Source organism: Melanaphis sacchari, unplaced genomic scaffold (assembly GCF_002803265.2).
Source record: "Melanaphis sacchari strain LSU unplaced genomic scaffold, SCAv2.0 Contig22_pilon_pilon, whole genome shotgun sequence".
NCBI lineage: Eukaryota > Metazoa > Arthropoda > Insecta > Hemiptera > Aphididae > Melanaphis > Melanaphis sacchari.
Genome location: NW_020271107.1, coordinates 1592814 through 1604851, shown reverse-complemented (window position 1 = coordinate 1604851; position 12038 = coordinate 1592814). Strand labels below are relative to the sequence as shown.

The window sequence follows — 12038 nt, the reverse complement described above, 5'->3', positions numbered from 1 at the left end:
TTTTATCGACAATTTGTTCGGTACTCTTAATATTATTGTGTTACTATTAATCATGTATAAAAAATATAATTATAAATGTAAGTTTTTAGTTGCAATAAATAATATTTTTAAATTTTAATAAAATCATTAATTTTTATTTAAATATCTAATTTTTTAAAGTTTAAACTTGTAATGCAAAGGCGTACCTACATATTGATCCCCCTTCCCAAGCACGGCACTAGAATTTTTTTTCAGGGGAGGCAGAGCAGGGAAAATATTTTTTTTTACATGGGTTAAGATTTTTTCAACAAATACTGAAGTTATTTAAATAAAATATAAATTTTTTTTATGTACTTTATGTATGAAAATGTTAGATCACAGACCTTCAACAACTATATTAATAATGATGTACAAAAATGATAATTTCTTTATTACATATCTTTGTGAATGAATAATTATATTTCTTTTACTTACAATTCATAAATATAAATTAAAGTAATTGTGTTTAGTTAAGAACAGATGAATTTGTTTTACTCAACTTTGAATGCAATGATTTGGGATAATTTTGTTTATTTATTTTCATCTAGTGATTGGTACTCAATAAAGGTAGGTAATAATAAATAAATAAAAGATTTTTTTCTTATTTTACAAATTTCAAAACATATTTTATTAAAATTGTAGTAGATTTTTTCCTTATTAGATAATACTAGTAGGTTAATCCATCGTAAAAAGATTGAAGATGTTATTTGTTTAAACTTCATTAATATTACTAATTTTTAAAAAGTATATTTCATAAATTTTCTGATGTAACTCTTTTAAAAATAATGTTTTATGACTTTATTATATCCTACATATATTTTAGTAGGGGCCTGCGAAGGGGCTGAATTGTTTTCTGGGGGGCTAGAGCCCCACCTTGCTCCCCTTTGGCGCCGTGCCTGTGGCTTTTCCCCCTATGCAAAATTTTCTTTTTATTAAATTTATTTTAATTAATAAACTATTTAATATATTTTTTTTTTATATTACCAGCTACCACGTTATGAGAAAAAAATATTTACGTAACAATTAATTGTAATTTGCAAATTTACAGTAAAATACTTTTATTTACGTATAATGTTCTGTATTTATATACTTAATGAATGAAAATTATTTATAAATCAAAAATGTTGGCATGCTTAGATGGATTACTAATAAATAATAATAGGTACACAATAATAAACTTAAGTAGCAGATGTAGGGGGGTAATTGGGAGCAAAAACAACTGTATAGTTAATTTTTATCAAAAATTATTAATAATTCGCAGGTAATTAAAGTAATTTAATATTCTGTACAGTCTCTTACACACGCGCGCTGCGACTATGCGTGTCTTTGGTGTTGGCTTAGCTGTTTTGAGGTACATTGATTTCCCGTGATGTTACCTGCAGTAGGTATTGTGCACAGTCATCTGTTTTATGTATAACTAATGCGTGTAAAAAATAATTATAAATAAATATAAATGCATAAATAATTATCATGGTATGTTATATCGCCACAAATATATATATATATATACTCAAATAGTCAATATAGACAATTGTAACTAACATTGAACTGAACTTACAATGCATTGTTATTTGTTAACAGTCAACAGTAAAGAAATCTCTCAATAAAGTCAGCTGTCATTATATTTGGTCCACATAAATCAAGAATTAAAATCTAGATTCAGTCAAAATTTTTCTCAAGTCATTCCATTTAAAGAGAGTTGATTCCAATTTACAAGGATTCACACAGCAGTAAGGCTATATTAAAAGCTATAATGCTCCATGCTCAAGATTAATTTTCAAACTCAGAATTAGTATTCATATCAGAAATGAATCTTTGAAATTTTAAATGGAATATATTAGAAACAAATGTCCCTCATACTGCTGTTATATCACTCCTATATTGTGAAGAATTTTTTCCATGTATCAAAATCATCTTTTGTTACGCTTTCAGCATAAACAGTAACCACTGAGAGGTCAATTTTTACCTTAAGGAGATTAAAAAATTACTTGTGCTCTACAATGATTGAGTCTAGACTGAACGGCTCTCCGCCTTATTGTTAAATTAATATAATAATTCAATTACCTCAATTCGAACTCCGTAACTTCTGTGATCTTCAATATACTAATATACCCTTAAGAACAGGATTACTCAGGTGATATAGTGTACTGTATGATTGTATAATTTTATTCCTATTTCAATAATTTAATAAACCGTATACGTTGCTATATCGTGTTTGATTGTGTTTATGAATGCGGTTGTATCCGAATTGCATGCTACTTCATAGATGGGTTAATATATTATTTTATACCTATATATTTTATTAATTCGGATGCACCGATGAATGCAGATTATAAATTTTTAGGTCCTGTAAAATAACATTTTATTTGTATCGGTCCAACAACTTAGTTCTCAAGACTGATTCTTGTTAGTATAGTAAGAATAGTTAACCAACTATTCCTTAACTGGATATGATTAGATCTAAATAATATCGATGCCTGCACTTGGTTAAAAAGAAGTAAGAACGAATAAAGTGTGTTAGCGTACCTATAGCATTATATTCATTCAACATATCAAACAAATGTTGTGATTATTATTATCCGTTTCATCACGATATCACATTTTTTGAATTTTAGCGCCCCTTTAAATCTTAAAATTTGTAGCGCCTAACTTTACTACGGAGATTGCGGATATCTAGTTAATAGTTACGTTACTGTTGGAATATTCAGACTTAGGACAAATAAGTTGTTTATCTATATTTTTTGGGTTTTAATATGAGCTACATATTAGGAAATTTTTTAATCTCAATCTCCCAAATGGCAAAATAGATCCATTTTTTCATCAGAAACAACCCTCCAATTTAAAATTCGAAGTAATTTTTTTTTATGTTAGTGTTCTAACACTTCTAACTCAAAAAAATAAAAATTAGACACATCGTAAAACATTAAACTTTTAATCATCGATTCTCACAGAATCTAACAGACCAAAATATGACTTCATAAAAAACTATTAGGTATCTATAATAAGATAAACATGGGTTATTAATTTATTATTAAAAAAAAAGATTTTCAACAATATCGTTATTATTATGAAAGAATAAAAACAGATTGTGCATAAATGTACCATGTACGTGTAATGCAGTAGCTAGTAAATAGTAGGTCTTTTGTAATCATCAAATTTTTATTATTTTTAAGGTGGGTCTAAAACTTTTAAATAGTTTAATGTCTAATGTAATATTATTTTAAGATCCACTACTGTTTTTCAGTTTATATGCAATGGAGATGATTACTATTTTTCCCAATCTCATTAAATTAACAAGAAATTTAATCTATTGAGTAGTAAGTTTTAATTTTTAAATTATTCGTAGATTTTACATTTTGAACAGTTGTGACTACGATGTAGTTTGGTTAGGTTAGTGTTGGAACACTCGACAGCATTTGCATAAGCTCATCACAGCAAAGTCGACTATTCTTAGAGATAAGTTTACGTGTTTTACGGTATTATGGAAAGTCTTTATTTTTATTCAATCTAGATGTATAGGTAATTGGATTTAACATACATTATTGTGAAAAACAATTAGCATAGACGTCCAATTTATGAACATGTTTACATTAAGTACTTATACTTATTGAACAATCATCTCACGGAAACCAGTAACCTTTTGCGAGCGAACATTTCTTATTTAAGAACAAGTAACAGAGATTGATATGATTTTGTAGAATAAAGTACAGATATATAAATAAACTACGGCGCTGAATATGAGATGTTCAATAAATTGTAAGGTCAATTTTTTTTTTTTTTACATTGTAGGTATATAGCAATAGAACTCGATACCAAATGGGTAAAATTACATTTATCTAGTAAGCAAAAAAAAAAACTGGTTGTATGTCTAGGTGAGGTTTTAATTTTAGCTTTTTCTGATAAGTTTATACATATTTTAAATAGTTCTTAATAGTCACACACAACATTTATAAGATTTGTTTAAATTTGAAAAAAGTAGCTTATCTTAAAAGACAATTAAGAAAATAAAAAATAAATAAATAAAAATACACGGAATTCATATTAATAGAGAAGAATATTTTTCTAAATACATTATCATTTTTTTTTATAAACAAAATTATGATTTAAAATTTGATAAATTAAAATTACAGAGTTTATGGTATTTGTACATGTTATTTTACTAAGAACAATATAAACTAAACTTATTGGAATACTTGTGGTAAATTAATTTTAAAAAAGGACCATTTTATTTACTTTTGTATATATTACATTTTACATTAATTTCAGACATCCTTCAACAATTTAGGAATATATTGTTACAAAAAAGAATAAATAAAAAAAAAGAAATATACATAAGTATAAATTAAAATACATTACATTGTAATTTATGTCAATATATATAATTTTTTTTGCAACATTTCTAGACTTTCAGCTTTGCACAAGAAAAATCCAAGAATACATTTACAAAAACAATACCGTTTCTAAGTTACTTAAATGTATAACAAATGTGTAAAAAAAATGTAACAAAAAAGATAAAGTATATCAGTTTTAATGAATATAGATGTATATTAGAATTGATATATATCAACGACAATCTGGACAGTACCAATTACCCTTTGGGGCAACTGTAATACCTACACAATCAAAATGAAACCATTCCACGCGGCAGTTAGGATTATCGCATGCAATCATTTCAGAAACTTCATCGTATGGGCACCTACAGTGACAATATAATCTCTCTGTGCTTTGTACAGCTTTCTGTTCTACAAATTTAGGAAGTTCAATCACTAAATTTCCAGAATCACTGTCTGTATTATCAGCCACATCAGGGGGTATAACAATTTTACTAATTCGTACATCTACAATAGGCCTTGTTTGATGAGATTGTGTCAATTTAGTAGAAGTATGTTGAAGTTGAAGAGGTGATACTGGTTTGTGTTTTCGTTTTTGCTTCTTTTTTGCCACAGACGGAACATGAAGGGATAATGGCTGAACTAATAAAGATGAATTTCCATTCTGTAGTTTTTCTTCATCACTACTCTCATAACCAAAAAATTTTCTTTTTTTGGGTTGTCGTTTAGACTGACGAGTATCATTAGATGACGAAAGACTTCTGGATAAATTAGGAGTACATGTTGAATAAGAAGAGTTTAATGAAAGCGGTGAAGGAATGCTTGATACTTCTTTTGGTAATGGAGGAATTTCTTTTGATACCTTAAGTTTTAGTTTTTTACGTTTAGTTTGTCGTTTTGTAAGTGATGAAGAACGAATACGTTTTCTAGTTTTCGGTGGTGTTAAATAATTCTGTACAATTTTTTGATCTTGACTTAAACTTAAATTTAGTTCATCCTTTATACTATGTAAATTATAATTACCGTTACACATTGTAACTGAATTTTTGTTTAAATTATTATCAATACATTCTTTATCTTCAGTTGGTAATAAAAAATTATTGAATGGTGGAGATATATTATTTATATTTGATGAATAATTATTACTATACATTTCATATTCATCAGCTATTTTTAATTCATTATCAGGTAATCCAATAGATTCACTATTTTTCAATATTTGAGATTCAATGTTTGTACATTGATGTGGTTTGGGTAATTTGAGACTGTTATCATTTGGTAAAGTTATGGAAGGTATAAATGTACTGTTAACTTGAGGTAAAATTAATGTATTTTCTGTAAGACTTTCTTGTTTTAAATGTATTGTTTCTTTATTGTTTATTTCAGGATGTAAGGGGACTGGATTTATATCATAATATTCTTCATTATCTGTATTTGAAAACTCACTTTCCAAATCAGATTCTAATGCACACAAATTGAAATTTGCTATTTTCTTGGCACTTAATACTTTGATTTTTTTTTCTTTTTTTTTCTTTTTGTGTTTTTTTGGACTTTCAATTATTGGTTTTTTATTTTCTTCTTTATCAGAGTCACATGAAGAAGAACACGATGAAGAACATGAACAATTTGACCCACATGAACTAGACGAAGATGATGAATTACAGTGCGAAGAACATGATGATCTTTGACATGAAATGTTAAAAGAATTATTTAATATGTTCTCACTACCATTTACAATAGCTGCTAATTCATCTGGATATGGAGGTGATTTTATTATTTCAGATTGATTAGTAGTGGATAACAAAGTATAATCATGGTCTAATAATGCAATATGAACCAATTCTTTTTTTTGTTTACTAACATAATCCCAATAATTACCACTTGGACTAGGGGAATCTAAAAATTTTTCTGGTTTATGACGAGGTGTTTTTTCTGTATCACTATCAGAAGAAAGATTTAATGGAGGAAGATTATAGTCAAATCCTTTTTTTTTCTTCTTTTTCTTCTTTTTTGTAGGAGATAATACTTCTTTATGAATTAGTTCATGTTTGTTAAGTAACTTTTTTGAAATAAATTTATTAGAACAAGTGTTACATTCATACGGAATATTTCCTGAGTGCCATCTTTCATGTACTCTTAATAGTAGTGCATTAGAAAATGTTCTTCTACATTCATCACACGTAAACATTGCAGGTGGAACACAAAAATGATATGTATAAGGCCATTTTTTTGTCAAACATGACTTACATTCTTTGCTGTCCCTATTATGCTTCCAAAACATATGCTCAAAAATATCCTTTTTACTGAGATAAGTTATGTTACATTTCAAACACATATGTCTCATTTTATGTTTATTAACATGTAATGCTAAACTTTGTTGATTGGAGAATGTTTCCAGACAATAATCACATGCATTATGAGCTTTTCTTAAATGAACCATACATCGAAATGCAGATGGAATTTGACCCTTTCCACAAAATAGGCATCTAAATAATAAATTTTGCCAAATTCCAAGATCCACACCAGGACATAAATGGCAATGCAATTCACCATAGTTGGAAAAAGTTATTTTACACATAATACAATCATAAGTTTTTCTTGAATGAACACTACGTTTATGAGAATTTACTTCTTTCATTTGCTTTGATGTAAATTGACAATTGAAACAATAGAAAGTATTATTAAATGGAATATGACTTAATTCATCTGTAGAATCATAGTTTTCTGAGTTTAAATAAATATTTTCTAGAGCATTTAAATTTGATTTTAAAATATTAACAACATCATCAGATGATTCATTTTTTACTGTCATAAAACGGTGTTTTTCTATCATATGCAATGCTAGTTGCTTACCGTTTACAGCAATACAAGTTGAATTATGACAGTATACACAAGTCAAACATGAAGTTCTAATGCATTCTTTTAGTATTACATTAATTTTCATATCTGTCAATTTATGATCTAGAGTTAGAGCCATAACTTGAAGATTATCATTTTGTGTTGAGTTATTAATATCTTGTTGTGTATCTGATCCATTTATCCATGGACTTTTTTCTGATAAAACTGTAGACATATTTTTAATTTCAAGTTTAAACTCTTCTTCAAGATTTTGTAATGTTTGTACAGATATTAAGTCTGTAGTGTTTGGTGATTGGGATAATGTATTAATTTTATCAAATGATAACTCACTATTTTCAGTACAATGCATATTTGTAGATAGATTATTGTCACAATTTGTTTGAGACATAGAATAATGTGAATGATAAGTATCTCCTTCTGAAGCACATAATTTCTTAAGAGTTTTGTTATCAATTTCATCAGTTACCGATATATCAGAACAACTTAAGTCTTGTAATGTGCTTTCAAAAAGGTCATCAGCTTTAACATCATCTATAACATATTTTATAATGTCATCAATAACATTACATATTTCCAATTCATCTTTACGCTGCTCGCAATTTTTAGTACCCAAAACAACATCCATCACATCTATGTTATCTAAGTGTAATTCATCATCTTCAGAGCTACTACTAGAAAATTGAGAATTTGTAGTAGGTGGAATTGGAAGTCGAGATGAAAAAAGAGGCTGGGCGAAATACCTTTTTTTTACATTATCACTAAATATATCTTGAGATTTATTAAGTTTATCTGAGGCTACTAATTGATGAATATCTTGTAAGTGACATATTAAGTCTTTATGAATCTTAAATTTAGCTTTACAAACTAAGCAAATGTATTGATGATGGGATTCCCTGATATGGTCAAACAACCTCATTCTTTGTAAATTTTTTCCACAAATATCACATTTACTAATCCCACTATGTAATGACATATGCCCGTATTTACCGTTTGGTCGTTTTACTTGTTTATAACTGCTATTTTTGAAAGTACTATTCAAATTATTTCTCATGGCCATCTTCATGAATCAACATTTATTAATTTAATTTGTAAATTATTTAATCTGAAAAAAAAGTAAAAATCATATTTATTTAACCATGGAAATCTCTATTGACAATAGAATATAGATACAAGCTTTATAGTAAACAAATAACATTCATTAAGATTAGAAAACCATATAATAATTACCTTTGTATTTTATACATAGAAATACTTGAATTTTCTTTTTCAAAAGTACATTTAAAATCATTAAAAATCTGAAAAAAAAATTAAACCAACATTGAGTGAATAAGCATTACCATGTTTGCATGCAAGAATACTTATAAATTGGTTTATTATATTGCCTAATTGAGTCCGTAAAAAAAGAAACTCCAATATGTTTCTATAGTATTTTAAAGATGGAATAATGATTAGAAATATCATTAATATCATTTTCATAATTTATTCATGTAATAAAGTACACAATTAAAAAATAAAAATGATAAATTTCAGCAATGTGAAGCATCTAATAAAATTTAATTATTAATGATTTTAAATAATAAAGAAACTTCTCTAGATCCAATTTAACAAATATGATAATATCAGATACAAAATAAATGGACTATTGAATAATGAAAACCCAACAACACAAAAATGGAAGCAAGGTCTAGGGATTTGTGGTCGATGATAAAAAGAACCTTTAAATTTAACTGTACCTAATTCAATGAAGTATATTAATATGCGAATTTGGAGGGAAAATATTTTACAAAGAAAACATGAAATACCGAATGTTCATAACGTTTAGTGTATTACAATTTATGTAAATGAAAAAAGATAAACAATACAATAATACGTTTTACATTATTTTTATCTATTAAGCTTTGTCATAAGCAAAATTAGTAATCAAATTTTACTACCATCAGATTTTACTCAAAGATAATCAAATACGAATATAAACTTAATACCTTACTACCTCAAAAGGTCAACGATAATTGTCTAATGATTAAAAGTAATTGTATATAAGAACTAAGAAAAACCAATCGATATAGGAAAAAGGCGTACCTGTGGATAAAATGAAATTGGTCTACATATTAACTTCGATGGAATAATAAGTACCAAAGAATTGAAATATTTAAAATTCACATATAATAAAATTGACACTAAAAATTTGAGTAGAAAATGATTTTTGAGTATTCAAAACAACGAACCCGTTTTGTGTTTATTTCCAAGCAATAGATACCCCTCTCCGGGCGCGGAAAATGGCGTCGCCCAGCATTTGATTAAAGATTAAACACTGCTATCGGCTCAACAACTTAATTTTTATACTCCAACGTAGTCGAATTTCACTTCACCACTGAACGAAATTTTTATTTACAATTCATGTGTTCGGGTCAATTTATTATGAAATTAATTGAATATTAAATAAGAAAAATTGATTTGCATTCGGTGTAAACACTACGTTGGACACTACCTCGTGTCTTAGCCTTTATGTGTTTCGTACTAAATATTTTATCATTTACAAGCAAAATTTCGAAGTCTTCTAGACCGTGATAAGATCTTAACATCACAAAATGTGACTTTTTATTTCAATTGCATGTAAATTTGTCCAGTTATTAACAATTAGTGAAAAATTGTCTATTGTTCTTTTATACAAGAAATTTAAGGTTATGAGCTATGACAGAACACAGAACCAGTAAAATATAGTATGTTAGTCTATGCTCAGGACTATACAGATGGTGGACCAAGCGTGTGGTTATGATAAATTTTCAACTAGAAATATACAACTTCCATGGTAAAAACTCAAACATAAACAATTGGTAAAATATAACACCACTGATAGCATCCAATTTTCTTATCATATTGGTTGTGTATATTGTTGATAACGACAATAGCCATTGGCATTGGCATAGTGCCATAGTACGTTTTACTGTAGGCCGTAGGGCACTTTATGTACAGTAACGTAAATTTATTTTATTATATTTATTTATTTATGACTATGGTCGCACTCTTTAAATGTATTGAATGTCCAATAATTAAAAAATTGTTCTATACTATTTGATAATTTAATTAACGTACTTACATTCGTGTTGATGTATTGAGTTTACCGTTTAAACGTCGTAACTACATTAATTTAGTTCCTGACAATAATTTTTTATAGTTAAGTGTTTAATTATGAACTGTTCATAAATGTAGACTTGTCAATATATCCTAGATCTGTATCTATATGGGTATGAATTAAAGACAACACTAAAACATACTTACATCTTGAAGACTATTGTATATTAAATGATTTAACTTAACTTTTCCTCGTCAAATTTGTTATTTGATTGTTGTGCTTGTAGATATCTTTCTACGTTTTAAGTGTAAATGTATTATTAATATCCAAAGACATTCGATACATATAAAGAAAGTGTAGTTGAATGTTTAACTATACATGTAAATAAGTTTTTATCTATAATCGTGTAATTTTTAGTTCTGTAATCCAAATTTATATTGTTTTGTTGGATGTCAATACAATATATTTGTACTTTTGTGTCCAATACAACTTCTTAATTGTGTATTATTTAAAAGTTGTTTTATATAAGATTACGTATTATCTGGGTATTTTTTTCGCATTGTTTAGGAAGCAATGTTAAACTGATTATGGCTTTAATGGGTGATCAGATGATTGCTGGTGCTCAAAGGCGGCAACCAGCATATGTACGTTTTCAAAACAATACCTGCTATAGCGTTGAAGTGAATTGGATAAATTTTTGCAATAATGAACAGCCCTACTGTATTTTAGATCCTAACAAATTTGTAGATGTAAATACATTTTCTACACATACATGGGTTTTTAGGTTTGCTAATGTTCATATTTTATTTTATAATTTGAATGAGTTTAACTATTGTTTTATATTTGTAGGGAATGTATGTCAAAGAGTCGGATGGTTGTTGCTGGAAGAGAAGTATTCATTGCGACTCCTTGGATTGAAGAACACAGACGCCTTGAATTTAAACACCCTATCACTGTACCATTAAGAACAATGGTTTTAATTGAAATGCCAGCTATGGACTTACGACAACTATGCTTATTAAAATTAGCTCAATTATTGAAAACTAAGGATGACATAATCATGTTAGAAATACCTAAAACACTTCAAGAGGAATTAATAGAAATGATATCAAACAAAGGAGATAGTTCAACGTAACTAACCAATTAATGTTATATTTTTTTAACTTGTTTTATATTATTTTATTATAAATTATTATATGAAAATATTAAGTTTAAAGCATCTGCGTTTAGTTCCCAAACCAGTTATGATGAAATAAATCTATTTAATTTAAAAAGCTAGTTATTATACATATTGTTTGACCAAAGGTATTTCTGTAAATATTGGATATTTACATGCATATAAATATAAGGTAAAATAATCATTTTGACAATATATGAGTATAATAAAGGAACTAATATTATTTTAAAATTTGATATTGTTTGCATGTTTTTATCATGCATACATGCAAATTTTTTTGTTGGTCAAAAATAAAAATAAAACTACCAAATATAAAAAAATTGTATACTATTTTTATTCAACGTATGTAATATCCAAATGATCAAAATAAAAGAAACTTAGATAAAGATGTATTTGAATTAAATTGGATATAATATATTTAATGCCTTTAAAAAAATTGTGTTTACATATTATATACATTGTATCATTTCCAATACAAACACTTAAAATATATTTCAACAAATAATTGTACAAAATATTAAACTGTAATGTAGTTACAAATTACATTTTGATTCGATTTATTTTAATGTCCATGTACAAT

General features: G+C 27.0%; 2 protein-coding genes across 7 annotated transcripts; one reads left to right on the top strand and one right to left on the bottom strand.

Moving 5' to 3' along the window:
* Positions 1-4358: 4358 nt before the first annotated feature.
* Positions 4359-8476, bottom strand: LOC112594287. The gene is made up of 2 exons (XM_025338991.1): positions 8436-8476; positions 4359-8310 (listed from the first exon to the last, which is right to left on the bottom strand). The coding sequence occupies exon 2, from the start codon at positions 8269-8271 to the stop codon at positions 4582-4584; it is 3690 nt and encodes a 1229-aa protein (XP_025194776.1). The 5' UTR covers positions 8272-8310; positions 8436-8476; the 3' UTR covers positions 4359-4581.
* A 1489-nt stretch (positions 8477-9965) lies between these two features.
* On the top strand, positions 9966-11486 carry LOC112594288 (protein Vhl). Of its 6 annotated transcripts, none has more exons than XM_025338992.1 (3): positions 9966-10017; positions 10849-11065; positions 11131-11486. In XM_025338992.1, the coding sequence occupies exons 1-3, from the start codon at positions 9981-9983 to the stop codon at positions 11414-11416; spliced, it is 540 nt and encodes a 179-aa protein (XP_025194777.1). In that variant the 5' UTR covers positions 9966-9980; the 3' UTR covers positions 11417-11486. The 6 variants fall into 6 exon arrangements, with proteins under 6 accessions (XP_025194777.1, XP_025194781.1, XP_025194778.1 ...); XM_025338996.1 differs by lacking the exon at positions 9966-10017 and adding an exon at positions 10109-10185; XM_025338993.1 differs by lacking the exon at positions 9966-10017 and adding an exon at positions 10137-10180.
* The last annotated feature ends 552 nt before the right edge of the window (positions 11487-12038 follow it).

Coding starts and splice junctions, on each gene's coding strand:
- LOC112594288 (XM_025338992.1), top strand. CDS start 9,981: ATGATAAATTTTCAACTAGAAATATACAACTTCCATG. Junction 10,018..10,848: donor AGAAATATACAACTTCCATG/GTAAAAACTCAA, acceptor CGCATTGTTTAG/GAAGCAATGTTAAACTGATT. Junction 11,066..11,130: donor ACACATACATGGGTTTTTAG/GTTTGCTAATGT, acceptor TTATATTTGTAG/GGAATGTATGTCAAAGAGTC.
- LOC112594287 (XM_025338991.1), bottom strand. CDS start 8,271: ATGAAGATGGCCATGAGAAATAATTTGAATAGTACTTTCAAAAATAGC.